Below are 18515 nucleotides of genomic sequence, written 5' to 3'. Positions count from 1 at the left end.
GCGAATTCCAAAGTGTTGATTGGAGTTTGTTACCGCCCTCCACACATAGGATATATGTGTGAATTCGAGGACGCTCTCCTGCAGTGTATGCCGGCTTACAGTCATGTCATTGTTATGGGTGACTTTAACACAGACTTGCTTGGACGTGACACTTTTGACTTGACACAACTAAAGACAATATTTTTTACTTGCAATATGACAATACTTCCGCTACAGGCTACACACCACACAGCCACTTCCCACACTTTGTTGGATCTTGTCTCTGTTTGTGATGCTGATGCTGTGAAGAGTCATGGACAGGTGCCAGTGCCGGGTCTCTCAGCTCATGATCTGGTTTATTGCATTTATGCTGTGAAAGCCCCCAAGTCACAAGCAAGAATCATAAGATACCGTGATTATAAGAATATTAACTACTCGGAGTTGTTTGCTGACCTTTTCACTGTTCCTTGGCATCATGTTGTCATGGCTGCTACTATTGATGAGAAGCTGGAAGTATTCCAACAAATTATGTGCGAGCTGTTCAATAAACATGTGCCGTTGAGGTGCAAAAAGGTAACTAGGAGACCAGCTCCCTGGATAACACCGGACATACGTCAGCTTATGAACGAGCGTGACAAAAAATTCCGCTTGGCTAAGAGATGTGGGTGTCCAATGATGTTTGCAGAGTACAAAAGGCTTAGGAATCGTTGTAAGCTGAGGATACGAAATTCAAAATCCCATTACTTTCGAGCCCTACTGACAGACAATCGTTCCTCTGCAAGTGTCTGGAGAACCGTGAAAAGTATGGGGTTGGGTAAAGAGAAGAAACTGCCTAACATTACTCATAGCCTTGAAGAGCTCAACTCTTTTTTCTGCAATGTCCCAGTCAGTGATGAGGGTGCCCGGGCATATGCAGACACTCTCCGAGTAAACGCTCTAGAAAATGAGTTCGAATTTTCTGAAGTTTCGGAACTTCAAGTTTTCCACTGCCTAAACAGGATCAGAAGCAATGCAGTTGGTGAGGACTCTCTTCCTATAAAGTTCATAAGAGATACTCTCCCTGTCACTCTTCCTTATATAACACATTTGTATAACTTTTCACTTCTATCTTCCATTTTTCCAACCTACTGGAAATACTCAGCCGTCTTACCCCTCAATAAAATACCAAATCCCGTTTCACCGTCTGACTTCAGGCCCATACATATTCTCTCACCCCTTTCGAAGGGTTTAGAGAGGGTAGTGCATCAGCAGGTTAATAATTATCTTACAATGAACAATTCTCTAAGTGATTTTCAATCTGGTTTTAAGAAAGGCCACAGTACCACCACTGCATTGCTTTGTGTGACTGAGGATATTCGTAAAGCGATGGATGGAAGACAGGCTACTCTGCTAGTGCTGATAGATTTCAGTAAAGCTTTCGATTGCGTCTACCACCCTCTCCTGTTGAAAAAACTGAGGAATTTGGGGTTCTCCACTCATGTAGTGGATTGGTTCGGTTCCTACCTGAGTAACAGGTGCCAATCTGTTAAGTACAATGGGTTCTCATCTGGCTATCACATTTTAGGGAGGGGCGTTCCCCAGGGGTCTGTACTTGGGCCTCTTTTGTTCAGTATATATATAAATGATGTAACCAATATCTTCAGATTCTCCAAACAGCACCTATATGCCGATGACCTGCAATTGTACATCCACTTTGACTTGAACGACTTTACTGCTACAGTTGACAATATGAATAGTGAACTTGAGACTCTTACGGACTGGACTTTGAAACATGGACTTAAAATTAATGAAACGAAATCCAAGGCAATAATTATTGGCTACACTAAACTCATGACTCGCCGAGGTTTCAGCTTTGATAATGGACCATACATCAAAATAAACGACATAAATTTGAATTACAGTGACTTTGTTACAAATCTGGGACTGACAATAGACAAAACACTCGACTGGACGAAACAAATTAACACCACCTGTAATAAGGTATTTGCAGGTATCCACTCGCTTAAGAAGATTAGTGACTTCATTCCGCTTCATGTGAAAGTGATGCTGGTTAAGTCATTAATTTTCCCATACTTCTCTTACGGTGACATTGTGATCAATGACATGACTGTGGCCTTGTCTGAGCGACTGCAGAGGGCTCAGAACTATTGCATCCGGTTCATCTTCAATCTAAGAAGAGATGATCATATCACCCCATTTTTCCAGCAACTACATGTGCCAAAACTCAAGAAAATGAGGGAGTACCACATTCTGATGCTGCTTCATGACCTTTTGCATGTAAAAACCCCAGGTTATTTGGCACATAAATTTGTTTTTATTGGAGATCGTAGTGTGAGAGGTACCAGGCAGGGCTCCCAACTATTGGTTATTCCAAATCATAGAACATCTATGTATAATAAATCATTCCATGTATCAGCTTGTCGGATCTGGAATCTGTTGCCTCCAACTGTGAAGAGTATTGGCGATCGAGCTCTGTTTGGCGCGGCAGTATTGAATTGGCTGGGATCTGGTGGCGCAGATTAGGCTTGGGTCGGGTTCAGCTTTATTTTTATTGTCTATTTACATTGTATCAATCTACATGAATTTAACTACAGATACAAAAATATTTCATCTTAATATATTGTTTTGATAATTATTATACTTTGTAAAATCTTTATTTTTAGGGTTGTTTTGTGTGCAAGTGTGAGTGAATGGCAACTCGATTATATCTTCATTTCTGATAGGTTCTCCTATAGATTTATCTAGTGGAATTTGAAATATTGTTTCCAATTGTATAAAGTTTATAAAGTTTAAAATTATCTTTTATTATATGTTATTGTATTTTGATTAATAGTTTTATTTACTTATATATTAATCTTATGTAATCTTATTACATAATATGTAATCTATTTTTTTTTCTGTTCTTATGTAAATTTTTCTTCTTTTGTAAAGGGTTGTGTGGCAGAGAGGACCAGGAGTCCTAATTCCGCCCTAATAAAGGCATATAATCAATCAATCAATCAATCTCTCTCTCTCTAATCCAATCTAATCACCCTCTCTCTCTCACCCCCTCTCGCAGTGAAGACGAGGGGGATGAAGAAGGAGAGAAGGATATCTCTCTCTCTCTCAAATAGATTTTCCCTTCCCCTTCCCCAGTATAGATGAGGGGGGTGGATATCGATTATTGACTATTGACTATTGGATGAGGGAAGAAATAATTTCCCTTTGAGGGAAAAATCCCCTCTCTCTCTCTACATCTAATGCTATACTGTCAGAATAAAGTGAATTTCATATCTCTACAGAGAGGTCAATGATCTAAGTTCTTTTATATTTTTTATCTGCAATATCGTACAAGCATTTCCAAAGTTCATTGGAATTTGTAACAACAGATAATGATGAATCATTTGTACAATCATATGTGGATGACCTGTGTCTAGTATATCGAGTAATTCAAATATATCAGATAAAATTGGAAAGTGTACATTTTCTGTTTTTGTTAATGGCAAATCAGCATCTTGACATCCTGTTTAAAATTCAATATTGTTTGCAATTGAATCAAATTCATTAAATGAAATTGCAATCAAGAAACGAGTTAATTTTTTGAATTTTGAAAAACAATAACACTGCATGTTAATGCCCCCCTGTTTGGCATGTGTCTCTGTTCTAGAAATTGATAATGTGCATGCTGTGTACTTGTTAGCATCATATAGGTAAGAAATCACCTTACTTTACTTTTGGTGATGCAATTTCAGCGACCCCCACTCCACAACCCTCTCACATGAGCACACACCAATCAAATAACTAACTAACCTTCGATTTGCTGTGTCCTCCTTCCTCCTCCTTTGTCCTCCTTTGTCATCCGTTCTCCTCCTCCTCCTCCTCCTCCTCCTCCTCCTCCTTTGCCCTCCTCCAACACTAATTTAGCAGGAGAGGAAAAATGAGAGAGGAATGGGGAGAAGGAGGGAGAACATTTGTGTAATTACACTCAATGTTATGACAAGCTATAATGGTCATACATTTCCTAGAATAGAATCACTTAAGTTTCTGTCAGATGTTTGGAAAAACTTGGAAGACACTCCCTTCACACGAAATCCAGTTATCTTTGCACATGCGCAGTATCCTTCTTCTTAGCTGTATCCCTATAAATACTCCAGAATAATTGACATTCGCTCAGTTTGATAGTAGCAGCGAAACAGTGAACATGGCTTCTTCCAAAGTGTTTAGTGTTTCTCAGCTTTGTGGTGATAAAATAAAGCCTACCAATGAGAGGTTTGGTTTGTGGCTGTTGACAGAAAATCTGTGCAATGACAACCTTATTACAGACATTGGGAAAATTGATTACACTGCTGGAGAAGAACTGTTGGTGCAGGATGAATCAAATCTTGTGCCTATAACAGAACCCTTTTGTGACAATATTATGCTGGTAAAGGTTTGTGGTTTGGAGGACTGCCAATAACTGGATAGAGGACGTTTTATTCTAAAGGAGGAGATGTGTGGATCATTCAATTTGTACTTGAGAGGAAAATTCTCCAAAATGGTGTCAGCTAAGCATGGAGTTAATGCAAAGTTGCTATACTTATTGGACAGTGGAAGCGATATGTCAAAGAAGATTTCACAACTGCTTGGGGAGGACAACTATAGAGTAGTGCAGCAGAAGTACTACAATCCAGTGGGGATACCATACAAAGTAGAGCTTGCCAATGTCCCAATTGCTACATTAATGGAGGAGTTACCAACAATTTTGGGTAGCTTAGGAAGGAACATTTCTATCTTCTGGACTTGGACATAACACAGGACTTTGATGGAATATTTGACAAGAGTGGAATGTGTGATTTTCTAACTATGAATCATTGTTTTTGTCTCCAAGGAGAGTATAAAGAAGACTATAATGTAATTGTGAATAATGATGGAACTGTTGGAATTGATTGCTTGACTTGGGTTAATATAAATGTGAGAGTAAAAATTTATAATAAGTTTATTTGTCAAATGACAAGCTCTGGTTTAAATAAGCAGCTAGGTAACCATATTGTAGACTTTATTGCCTGTCCAGATACAAGATTATGTGAAACCTTAGCCTCTGACTTGGCTAAAATGCATGGTATTACTAGTTTGGAAGCAACAATTTATAACTACAGCATTAGAAATAACTATAGCTCTAATCAATTTGACCCTATTCAAGATTGCTTGTCACTCTTAAATGACAGTAAGAATTATTTCCAAAATGCTCCTATATTTTCTGTATCCTTAGCTAAAATGTAGACCAAACTGACAAACAATTAAAAGAATAGCTGTTGTTTGGTTTTCAACAATCTCTTACAATATGTTTACTGGGGAAATAGCAATACCAAGAAATTGACTGGAGTACAATCAAATCTGTCTACCAATCCACAACAATGAAATGAAATAATATCCTATGTAATCTCTGCATTTAGCTTTAATCTACTACCCATTAATTATGTGGAAATTTTCGAGGATACAGACAACAAGGACAATATTAGTTTTATACAAAAGTGTTATATTAAGAGTTGTGAGACATATTTCTCCAAGTCAACCATAGTTTTCTCTACCATATCCAAAGTTGTTGACCTAGATAAGTTGGGCCTTGTAGCAACAGGTAACTTGATACCACAAGTCTTAAGAAAACGAGCAAACATAACCTGTAAGCTTCTCCCATACCCTGTTAAAGAGATACAGCCCTTGTCTCCAATCACAATACTATCTACCAGAAAGCATAAGCTAGAGTTGGATGAGAATTATCTCAAACGTAGAAAGGTAGAGTTTTTAGAGGCTACAGAGAGCATGAAGGAGCAGCACAAACAACTTATAGAATTTGAGAAGGAGATTGGGAATTTAAGAGAGCAACTTGAACCATATTTTTATTCACATTGGTGGAATTTTGAGCCTTGTGGGGTTTATAATGTGACTGCATTTTCTGTAGATAATAAGGGAAAATTCCCATTTGTAGGTGTTCAAGGAGAGAAGGAAGGTTCGAAACATGTGTATATTGTAAAAGGGTATCACAAAAATGTTTTTCTAAATGCATACAACGCAATAGAAGACCTTAAGAAAGTGGGTTATTTTGTAATCCCATACAATGTCCAAAAAGAAATTATTTGTCTATCAAGGGGAGGAATTTTTTGTGAAATTACCACCAATGGCATGACAAGCTATAATGGTAACATCTTTTCAAAAATGCAGAATCTAAAATTTTTGTCAAATGTATGGAAAAACTTGGAAGACACCCCATTCACACAGACAGAAGTGGAGCAATTCAACATCATTACTATGCTGGAAATTGAAGGGAAAGTAAAAATAGGACAGTGCAAAAGATTAGAAGAGTTACCAGAAGGTACAGAGTTGGTCATTATTGCAATAAAAGAAGTGTACAATAGAAACAAGATATGGTATATTTTACAGTTTGAGAGCCTAGAAGAATTGTATGTGTCTAACTATTGGTTAGAGGAGGAATTTGAGAGCTCTAACATTGATTTGAATTGAAAAATTAGAATTAAGCTAGATGTTCTAAAGCATAACCCCAGTAGACATAAGGAAAGAGTTGTATTTTGTATTTAATTCAAGGTATTGTAAATAGTGGAAAATGCGAGCGCAGAGAAGGTTGTAATCCAATGTGACATCATTCAGGCTAAGAGCAGTGATGGGTGGAGCCAAGGTCACGTGATAGGGGGTGGAGTGAGGGTTGCTGAAATTGCATCGCTGAAAGTAAAGTAAGGTGATTTCTTACTTATATGAGTATCAAGATAAATATATTTTTTTAAAAAGTGTTTTTTCCAACATAAAGGATATTGAATTTCATATAAACAACAATTCTGAAACTATACCACATCCAAAAAAAATATCAGAATATTCTTTAGTTATATTTGACGATTTACAACTTAATCATGTACCTCAAATAAGAGAATATTTTACTATGGGCCAACATCATAATATTGACACGGCATATTTAGTTCAGAGTTATGGAGCTATGCAGAAACATTTCACTGGGGACAATGCAAATATGATTATAATCTTCAAGATAGATTTATTGAGTCTCAAATAAATTCACAGAGATCATGTTGGAGGAGATATTTCTTATGGAGATTTCAGTAAACTTTGTCATAAAGTTTGGAATCTCATAAACCTCATAATTTTGTAACTATTATGAGCGAGTGCGGAATTAATAGCGGTAAATACCGAGATTCACTCAATACGTTTCTTACTGTCCAGTAGAGATTAATTCTTTGTACAGTCTTGTTGTCTAAAACATGTTGGAGAAAACTAAATAGCAAGAACGTCAGTTTAATCGATAAGATTGAGAAATTGAGAAGAGTAATCAGTGACAAGCATAAAAGCTTACTTAATTTTGAAAAATGATCGGAGGAATAAAACAGGAAAATGCTCTCACCATCGATAGAGCCCATAATTGAACTGGGAAAAACCAAATCCAGTTTCCACTCAAATCATGGTTTTACACCAAAAAAGGAAGAAGTAAAAGAGGAAGAAGAGAGCATGGAGATTGATGAGGAGGAGGAGGCAAGTTATGATAAAAGCTATGGGAGTTCAACAGAGAATCTTTTAAGCTCAACTAAATTTGAAAACAGTTTACTTGGTTCTAGTGAAAACGATGAGGTGTTGGCACAATACCTAAAAACGTTCCATGCAGAGAAATTAAATAATTTGATTAGTTATGGAATTTCATATGATTCTAAAGATGACATGTATTATATTGGAGATCAGCAAGTAATATTCGATAACGGGTATATAGATATTTATAATGACAGATTTTGTATAACACATGGTTCACTTGAGTTATTATTCAGTTCAAGGCCGAATTCAAATCTTTATAATCAGAGAGATCTGGATAAGTATAAAAAAATCTTAAGCAAACATACATTTAGAACGAAGAGGGTATGTTAAACGTAATCAGGGAATTAAATCGCAAATGATTCAGAAACTATTTCCCAGTAAAAAGATTTATAAAAAGAAGGGATGGGGTTCATTGAAATTTGCAAAAAATAATTCTCATGATAGAATTTATCAATACTTTGATAATTTTGATGAATTAGTGGAAAGATTAAATTAATTCTTTTCCTCAAAATCTTCCGGCAACACTGGACATGATGTTGAGATCGCATCTATAAATTGAAGAGCTAAAAGAAGCAAAACTAATTGTTTAGTGTTACGATGACTTTGCATCAATTTGGTCAGATTGATACACCTAGTAGTGCCAATCTTACGTGCGATATTGACTTGATAACACAGAAAATAATTGAATTGATAAATCAGCAAGGAATCAGAGAATCTGTGGAATTTTATTTAGATTTACAAATAACCAAACTCGTTTTGGAAAATACTAAGAATATCGGTGTCAGCATAATTGAAAGAGAACATATTCTAAGTTCATTACAAAATTTTAGTGCCAATATTGATAAAGCTATTGCAGAGAGAACTCTAACTTTAGAATCTGCTCTAGGAGAAGTGAAAACTTAAACATACAGCTTTCCATCCCAGTTGATCAGTATTAACAACGATAAAGTTGATAAAGGTTATTTAGATGAGAAATTAAAAGCCATATCAGATAAAATTGAGAATTTGGAGGTCCTGGACATAAACTACCTCAATACTAAATCAAAAAAGCTTAGTACAGAAATTTTTACTGAAGTAAATGAAACACAGCCATCACCAATTGATAAGCAATATTTAGAATCTGCTTTGCAGAAATTGACTAGTTCTTCATTAACAAAGGAAGAGTTTGAGAAATGATTATCTGAAATGACGAGTGCAATAAAAGCTAATATTATGTATGGTATTGAACAATTCATTACAAAAGATGCTATTGCTACTCTGATTAATCAAATCGCAGACAAGTATGCAACTAAAAATGATATAGGTGATTTTATTAAGAAAAACGAGATGGAAGTCACTGTGAAAATCATTTGTGATGAAATAGCTGAGGCAATTAAAGATTCGGAAGAGGGGTCTGTTATGAGACTGCAATGTTCAGCTGCATTCATCTTAATTTATTCATCCATAAGATAGCTCATGATATCGTCAGTGGGTATGCACGCATTAGTTTTAATATGAATTGGATAGAAGCTAAGCAACATAACATTTCCGAAAATCAGGTTGCAGAAATGATAACAACAAAAATGGGGTTAGCACAATATAAAGGCTTTGTGTTGTCTCCGAAAACATAAAATCTTTTGAAAGGATAACACTAATTGGCATATGAGGGAGAAATTTGAATTTGAAGTACAGTCAGCTTTAACGGTTTTCTTGCTGACACAAACACATGCTACTTCAAGATGATGAATAAGAGTCATTATACATTTTTTTCATGCGTCTATGATTGATTAACTGAATGTAACAGTTTTTTGATGTAGGAGTTATATGAAACCATACACTCTTATCTATAGAATTTGGGAAGGGGGAAACATTCAGCCACAGGGGGGAATAGCACGCGCGTCACTTCTCTCTAGACAGTCGAGCTGATAAGTTCAGACAATGTCTCACTATTTTGATTGAAGAAGTTCCAATGAGTTCTCTGTAGAAGAAAATCCACTAGCTGATTGGGGTTATGAATTTTATCCTTTTGATTGTTTTGTAGTAACGAAGGTAACATTTGCAGATAATGGCGAAATTCACCTTAAAATTATTGATATTGATAGTGAAGGTGACTTTAAACACACTATTAAGTTACCAAAAGAATATACAGTGGTTTTGAATGAGGATAACATCAGAAGTTTCAATTCTTGTTCATGGGAATTGAATGCGAGTGGGAATTGCATATTCTTAAGAGAGCTCCATGGTAACTATAGGCGTTGAGTATTAAGATACCACCCCAATTGAAATAGGTCTGAGAATATGTAAGTATTTTTATATATGCTAGCTCATTCCAATTTATTATACTCACATATTGTTGGAGAAAACACTTTAACAATAACGACTGGCTGCTTGTACAGCAAAAGAGCTCAATTTTTTACACATGCATAATATTGATAAACAATTTGATTGAACTCTTGACTGTCAGTTGGAAATCAAGCATAATATGGATATTATAGAACTTAGATTATTGTAGAGATAAGGATTCACTTTAATCTGACAGTATAGCATTAGATTATTAAGCAATAGATGTGGAGAGAGAGAGAGATAGGGAATTTCTCAATTCACTTTAATGGATTCACTTTAATCTGACAGTATAGCATTAGATGTAGAGAGAGAGAGAGAGAGAGAGAGAGAGAGAGAGAGAGAGAGAGAGAGAGAGGGAAATTTTCCCTCAAAGGGAAATTATTTTTTCCCTCATTCAATAGTCAATAGTCAATATCTATAATCGATATCCACCCCCCTCGTCTATACTGGGGAAGGGGAAGGGGAAATCTATTTGAGAGAGAGAGATATCTCTCTCCTTCTTCATCCCCCTCGTCCTCACTGGGAGAGGGGGTGAGAGAGAGGGGGGGAGATTAGATCAGATTAGATTAGATCAGATTAGATTAGATTGGATTGGAGAGAGAGAGAGGGAGAGAGAGAGTGAGAGAGGGAAAGGGAGTGAGGGAGAGAGGGAGTGGGAGAGAGAGCGGGAGAGAGAGAGTGAGCGAGAGTGGGTGAGAGAGTGGGTGAGAGAGAGGTGTGGTAGGGGGAAAATCTATTTTTAGAACACCCCCCACCCAGCGAGTGTGGCTTGAGAGGCGGGGGGTGGTGGGATGGGAGAAGGGTTGGAGGTGGGAGGGGGATTTCAAGCAAAAAAGTTCCCTTTAACTGTCATATTTCCCCTACTGGTCGATTGGAAGAATTTTGCAAAACTGCTGTGTGATTGATAGATAGATCATTCATATAGCTATAATCAAGTTGAGTCAATCCAGTATATCATGTTCGGTATATCAGCAATATATAACAAATCATCATGAATAATTCATATACCTACTTGGTCATCTATGAATCAAGTAGTGACCCCCTGGGTTGTAGAACTCGCTTAAGAACTGTTGTATTTTAACCTTTGAAAACCGCAACTATTAATTATACAGAGTTGATAAAAATTATGAAAACAGCTGAATATTTATTTTATAAGAATAATTTTACAGGAGGTTTATTGGGGATCCTACTTGAAATAAACAATCAATCTTCAAATATTACCACAGAGAAAAGATAGCCTGAGTGGATATCCCATGGTATAGGGCGTTTATGTCGCAACTTTTACTGTTATCTCAAGCCGATAGTTCATGTAGTTCTTTCCCATGCAGCTGTGTGAAGCTGGTAGTCTCTCAAATTGTGCTGTTCATACACTCTCACCCCAACAAAACAGTAAAAACTGACAATTATCGACAGTAATCAGCTTGACATAACAGCAAAAGTTGCAACATCAATTCCCTATACCATGGGATATCTACTTACGCTATTGTTTCTCTATTACATTACTCTGAGGCTTCAACATCGTTGATCCTTATAATAATCCAAATTCATGATACATGATTTCCATACAGAGTTCTAATAGAAAATAAATTTCAGAAACCGCACTTATCTCAAGCCGTATCATTTCATAGAAGTTGTGAATTATGTTGTATTATTAACGAGCTGAAATGATGTGTCAGCGCGTGTGATAGCTCTCAGATTGGTTGTGTTCAAAGCCACTGATCGGTTGGTGAACGATGAGACTGGTCAGTGAACGTGGATCTGAACGAAGCACTGTTTGGTCTAACTCAAAGATCTTGAAGATACATAGACTCACATGCAGCGCTAGTGTACTTTGAATTGAAATCGGCCACCTAGTGAAGTATGAAGTATTTTCAAGTATCATCAGATACTGGCAAGTAAATCGTGCTATGCAGGGGTGTTGTTAATTAAAAACTTGACCCACTGAGATCCTGAAGAACTTCAAATAGGTCTATAACCATCCTTGGTGAATTGAGAATAGAAATACAAAATTTCAAGTTAATCAGTTGAGTAGTTGAGACGTGATGATGCATCATTTGTGAATTTCGTATTCCCTACGTATAAAAGCCAGCTCTTCCCTTCACTATAGTAAAGATTACCATCATTTTCATCATCGTCATGGATTAGGCTTTCCAAGCCTGTTCCGGCGTTCATCTCTTCCTTGGTCTACCTATACTTCTTCTGCCTAATAGTTTTTGGAGTGGGACATTCAATGGGAAACAGTCTTCAGGCATTCTAAGGACATGAATTATACACTTAATAAATATTATAAACATTACACATATAATAAACATTATACAACTTATGAACATTATACACCTAGTATAGATTATCAGTAATTATCGGGTATTATCATAGAGAAACAATTGCGTAAGTAGGTATCCCATAGTACAGGGATATTATGATGTAACTTTTACTGTTATCTTAAGCCGATTACTGTCGATTATTGTCAATTTTTACTTTTTTGGCCGGGTGAGAGTGTATGAACGGCACAATATGAGAGTCTACCAGTGTCACACAGCTTCAAGGGAGAGAACTACGTGGACTATCGGCTTGAGATAACAGTAATAGTTTATTTCGCATCTAGGGCCGAAAATGAGACTTTTCCGGCTTGAAATCGATTTTATAGTCCGAGGCCGTAGGCCGAGGACTAGAAAAGATTGAGAGCCGGAAAACATTTTTGCCCATGGTGTGAACGCTATTTTCCGCCACACAGAAAAATATACAATATGAGAATAATTATTGTTCATTAAGCACTTCCAAAAGCAAAAGTGGAAGGTCATAGCTCTAGCAAATCTGAGGTAATCTGAATATCAGGAAATTGTCCAAGTATTTTTATTTTCATCCTGATTCGTCTAAATAACCTGAAAGATTATGTTCAATTATGTGGGAGGTTGAGTTTATACTTTTTTATTCTTTCATATGACAATAAGATGATATTATTATAAATGTTTTAATTATTGAATAATAAACACAAATGATGAAAAGTTTTTTTAAAAGCTGTTTTAGCAGACTTGAAATTTGGCCAATCTGAATATCAATGTCAACAATGCTTGTTGTCATCGACTTGGGAAGTTTAGGTTAGAAGTTCTATCCCACTCTGATCAAATAGGGTAGTTTATAATATATATCTTATCTGTATTTCATTCATCCAAATAAAATCATAGTATATTATTGCAGAATACTTTATTCAATTCTAGAAGCATAAACTGACTCCGTTTCATAAATTATTTGTGAAAATGTTCAGCACCATGAATATTGCCCAAGTAGTTCCAAAATTATTCACCATGTTTCGTGATGAACGAAGTACTATGAGGTTTGAGGTTAGATTCTATCATACTCTGAAAATTGAATTTGAATAGTTTATAATATCTTATTTGTATTTCATTCATCCCAATAAAATGATAGTATCTTATTGCAAAATACTTTATTCAATTCTAGAAGCATAAACTGATTTCGTTTCAAAAACTATTTTGTAAACATGTTCACATCAAATCAGAATCTGCTGACTTCAAGGTTATTTTACAGCCCCAGGGCCATATAGTATATTTCGCACCTAGGGTCGAAAATGTACGTTTCCTGGCTCGAGATCGCGGTTTTCAAGTTTGAGACGAAGTCGAGAACTTGAAGCATTTGAGAGCCGGAAAACATTTTTGCCCATGGTGTGAACGCTATTTTCCGCCACACAGAAAAATATACAATATGAGAATAATTATTGTTCATTAAGCACTTCCAAAAGCAAAAGTTAAAGGTCATAGCTCTAGCAAATCTGAGGTAATCTGAATATCAGGAAATTGTCCAAGTATTTTTATTTTCATCCTGATTTGTCTAAATAACCTGAAAGATTATGTTCAATTATGTGGGAGGTTGAGTTTATACTTTTTTATTCTTTCATATGACGATAAGATGATATTATTATAAATGTTTTAATCATTGAATAATAAACACAAATGATGAAGAGTTTTTTTAAAAGCTGTTTTAGCAGACTTGAAATTTGGCCAATCTGAATATCAAAGTCAACAATGCTTGTTGTCATTGACTTGGGAAGTTTAGGTTAGAAGTTCTATCTCACTCTGATCAAATAGGGTAGTATATAATATATATCTTATCTGTATTTCATTCATCCAAATAAAACCATAGTATATTATTGCAGAATACTTTATTCAATTCTAGAAGTATAAACTGACTCCGTCTCATAAATTATTTGTGAAAATGTTCAGCACCATGAATATTGCCCAAGTAGTTCCAAAATTATTCACCATGTTTCGTGATGAACGAAGTACTATGAGGTTTGAGGTTAGATTCTATCATACTCTGAAAATTGAATTTGAATAGTATATGATATCTTATTTGTATTTCATTCTTCCCAATAAAATGATAGTATCTTATTGCAAAATACTTTATTCAATTCTAGAAGCATAAACTGATTTCGTTTCAAAAACTATTTTGTAAACATGTTCACATCAAATCAGAATCAGCTGACTTCAAGGCTATTTTACAGCTCCAGGGCCATATAGTATATTTCACACCTAGGGTCGAAAATGTACGTTTCCCGGCTCGAGATCGCCGTTTTCAAGTTTGAAACAAAGTCGAGAACTTGAAGCATTCGAGAGCCGGAAAAACATTTTTGCCCATGTTGCGAACGCTATTTTTCGCCACACCAAAAAAAAAACTTCCCAATATGAAAGAAATTGAAAAATAAATAAAATTCAAACAGCCTATTTTGATAGTTTGAATCTTGGTTATGACAACTTTCACTGTCAATTAATTTCAATATTACTAATTCATAATTTACAATAGTGACCATATTTTTATACTATTAATATTTCGAATAATTGTTTGAATTTTTACAGCTCGCGCTTTGTGCCAGGTGCAATATCTCATGGATAGATGGATGAATAGAATTTTCATTACTATTTTGAAATACTATTCACCATCACTATTTTGTGATGGAAAAATTAATATAATTGCATATTTCACAGTTTTGTCTCAAAATATATCTAAAAAATTTATTGAAATTTAAATTACGGTAGCTAATATAAAAAAATAGGTAATAAAAGTTGAAATTCATCGACAAAAAAAATGTCATTGACCGAGATTCGAACCCAGATCATGTTTGTTATTCACTGAGCTTTGAGTTCTGATGTATTACACCTTTACGCTCTCAGCCATTACATATTGTTGTACGTAGGGGCCTGACTGATTACACTTAGCATACACGTAATACTGTAGGTACTGTGAACTAGACTTCTAAAAAAGTTTACTTCACTCCTAAAAAGTGAACAGACTTTGGCTCATGACTTATATTATTAAAATTAATATTATTATCTGTCTCACAATAAAATTTTCACTCTGAATTAAGTCAGGTAACGTATGTAGGCTACTATAATAATAGTGTATAGCGGCAAATTTGAAGCCAGTTTGCCGGCATTTTCACAACCAAATATTGCTCTGAAAATAGTTGAATCATAGAGGAAACATTCAAAGATTCAATCTTGAGTGGGCCTAATGTTTTCTCTATATGGTTTAATATTGAAGAAAAATTATCTTAAAGTTTTAATAATGGATTACAGAAAAATTACTAGGAATTTTTCAGTCAAGGCTGAGTTTCACCAGTAGGCTTACCTTAAACTTTAGATCTCTGCTGTATTTTATTATTATTATTGTTGATTGTATTGCATTAAGAAGTGGAATTCGATAATAGAAAAGAAACAATTATTACTCTACCTCACTTTTAAATATTGATACAATTATTGTACTTTGGTTTCAAATACGATTCTTCACTTTTAAATACTTGTGATACATACCTTTCTGACAATGGATAATGCAGCAAACATTATATTGTTGAGGCTATGGAGATATCATCGTATTCTATTGTTTGATATCAAAAACCCAGTAATAAATATCAAATTATGAAACAGTAATTCATAAAATATATTATAGACATAATACCGCGATTCACGATACATAATTATATAGATTATTACAGTCATTATGAGATTATCTCTCTATGATTTTTGTGAGATCGGACACGATCAGCTGTTATTCAAGGTCATTTTACAGCCCTAGGGCCGTAAAGTTTTACCGGCCTGGTCGGAAAACAATCACTTTCGGCCTCCATATGACGCACGTAAACCAGCTCATTACATCCAAGTGTGGTGAAAAAAATTTTACCGGCCTGGTCAGAAAACAATCAAAGCCTCCATATGACGCACGTAAACCAGCTCATTACATCCAAGTAGGGCCAAAAAATTATGACGTGAGCACCCCATACCATAGGATATCCACTTACCTCTATGGTATTATCAAGTGGGCCATCACTATTAAAAGAAATATTATTGTATTGAAAAGCTAATTATTATTACCAGGCAATGCTATAATCTGTACTCATCTGGGCATGCCCAATATGTGACTGGAATTTTATTTCGAATTTCTATTCCACCAATTTATCAATTTTAATTCTAGTAACATGAATAACCTATTCACCTTCTCTGCTGTGTTACAGATGTTCAATTAACGTTCCCTCACATTCAACTTCCAAAATCATTCGTTGTGATGGAAACAGATGGATCATTGTAAGTTCACCAGACAAAATTCCAAATTGGCCTATTGACTATGAGCAAGACCAGACTATAGACCAACAGTCAAGACCTCTCTCCAGACCTTTGCTTTCTCGTGATAGCATTTTTTCCTAAATATTACTGATTGAGTCATGATTATCATTTGATGTTTATTATCTCTCCATTTTAGTTCTCCTGGTACTATTTCCAGGAGCAAATGGGCTATCTTTCTCAGTTGAAAATTATTGACCAAACGTAGTGAGGCCTATTTTTTAACTCAGATTCTTTTTTGTCTGTATGAATTGACATATACATTGACGAAATTACGCCCAAATGCGTTGATAGAATTAGATGAGATTTGGCAGGAATATTCCTTTTTCAACTGCACGTCGATGTACACCTTTTACAAGGTTTTTAAAATTTTTGCATTTTGAGGATAACATGAAAAGGAAAGGAATTCTCCAATATTACTATATTATTATAATCTACTCTGAAGATGAGATTAATCAGACTATAGAATTATTTATAATTAATCAGCTGACAAGTGGATTACACAGATTTCTGGAGTAGCCGGTCTATTTCTTCATGGTATATGGTTTCAATCAAAGACCTTGAAAAGCTATGCATCTTGAAGGCCTTTGCTTTCAATATCTAGTTTTGCAGTCATGATATTATTATGCGTGCCAATCAGTACCAATATTCTCACATTTGAAAAAACTAATTCAAAAGGTGATTAAAAATAATCAAATATGAACTTAATAATGCTGAAGGAATTATAATATTTTTGATTGTGAAAGATAAATTTTCATTAGATGGAAAGACCCTCCTGGTACCACGTGGTTGCATGAGACATGAAAGACCAGGTTGGGTCGTCTCTGACCCAGTCTCGAATTATGATTTTCTCTCACAACATTTTATATAAATTCGAATGAAAATGTTATTTATTTGAATATTCATATATTTAAGATGAAAAAAACTTGAATAATTAAAAACTTTCTATAATATGAGTACAAAATAAAATAAAAAAACACCATCAAATCAATCACATAACTGTTTGTTCAGCTCTCTCAAAATGTCTTTGTCTGTTGTGAAATATCTCCCCATATTCAGCTTCTTACGAACAAAAAAGTATTCTTATTATTTATTGTACATAGCTTTAACATAGTTGGAATAATAATTCCAAAGAATAGAGAAATGTTTGGAAAAAATGTATTGCACAATGAAATAGTAGGGAGATTGTTTTGATAGTCACAAAAGTTCTGGAGGTACTGTTCAAAGACTCGATAGCAATGTCATGCAATGGATTTGATGATATAATATGATTAAAATAATGTTGTTACCCTTTATGCATATCATAATATATTTCAATAGCTAATGGAATGACATTCCCATCAGCTATATAGGCTCTCCACTTTCCTGTGGTTCTAAATCTACATCAGAGTATTGTTATACCACGAACAAGCTTGCTGGTATTCACAACTCAAAAACTAAATCTGCATTGAAAAGGCATTGAAATAATCAGTTATAATTTATAAATTAGTTCTATTCTCTCTGGGAATTTCATAACGTGTTTCTATGCATCTATCCAGTTTTCATTTCTATCTGTAAGTTGAAATTTCATTTCTATCATTACCCACTATCAAGTATATAGAAGCTGAAAGTGTGTAATAACTTTTTCACTCAACAAGAACGAAAATTGAATAGTGTAATTCAAACAATAAGCATCAAAAGAAGTTGAACAGGAATGGCCATGTGGGGTCGGATGCGACCCCGTTCTTGATACCTAATATTAAAATTGGTGATAATAAGAAAAGTTTACTTATCACGAACGTGCGGTCTGGTCTGTGTCTGGACAAATACTGAAGGGAAGGTTACATAGATGGGGGTGGTGTCTCCCCCATCAACATGCCCACAAACCGATAAGCAATGGCGCCTGGGGTCGGATACGACCCAATGTGGTACTATAGTGAGGTCCACGTTATAATGGCAGTAGATAAAGATAGGAGAATAGCGATGCCGATTCTCTGCATTAATTAATTATATTTTTACACTGGTAAAAACATAATTGGCATC

The 18515-nt window shown here is 35.1% G+C and overlaps 1 protein-coding gene across 1 annotated transcript in view; it reads left to right on the top strand.

Moving 5' to 3' along the window:
• Positions 1-18515, top strand: part of LOC111046351 — a 63737-nt gene that overhangs the window by 25704 nt on the left and 19518 nt on the right. Inside the window, exon 7 of the mRNA XM_039441167.1 lies at positions 16388-16457. Coding sequence (XP_039297101.1) covers positions 16388-16457 — 70 coding nt within the window. The remainder of the gene's footprint in view (positions 1-16387; positions 16458-18515) is intronic.

Source organism: Nilaparvata lugens, chromosome 14, assembly GCF_014356525.2.
Source record: "Nilaparvata lugens isolate BPH chromosome 14, ASM1435652v1, whole genome shotgun sequence".
Classification (NCBI taxonomy): Eukaryota; Metazoa; Arthropoda; class Insecta; order Hemiptera; family Delphacidae; genus Nilaparvata; species Nilaparvata lugens.
This window is presented reverse-complemented; position numbering and strand designations above follow the sequence as displayed.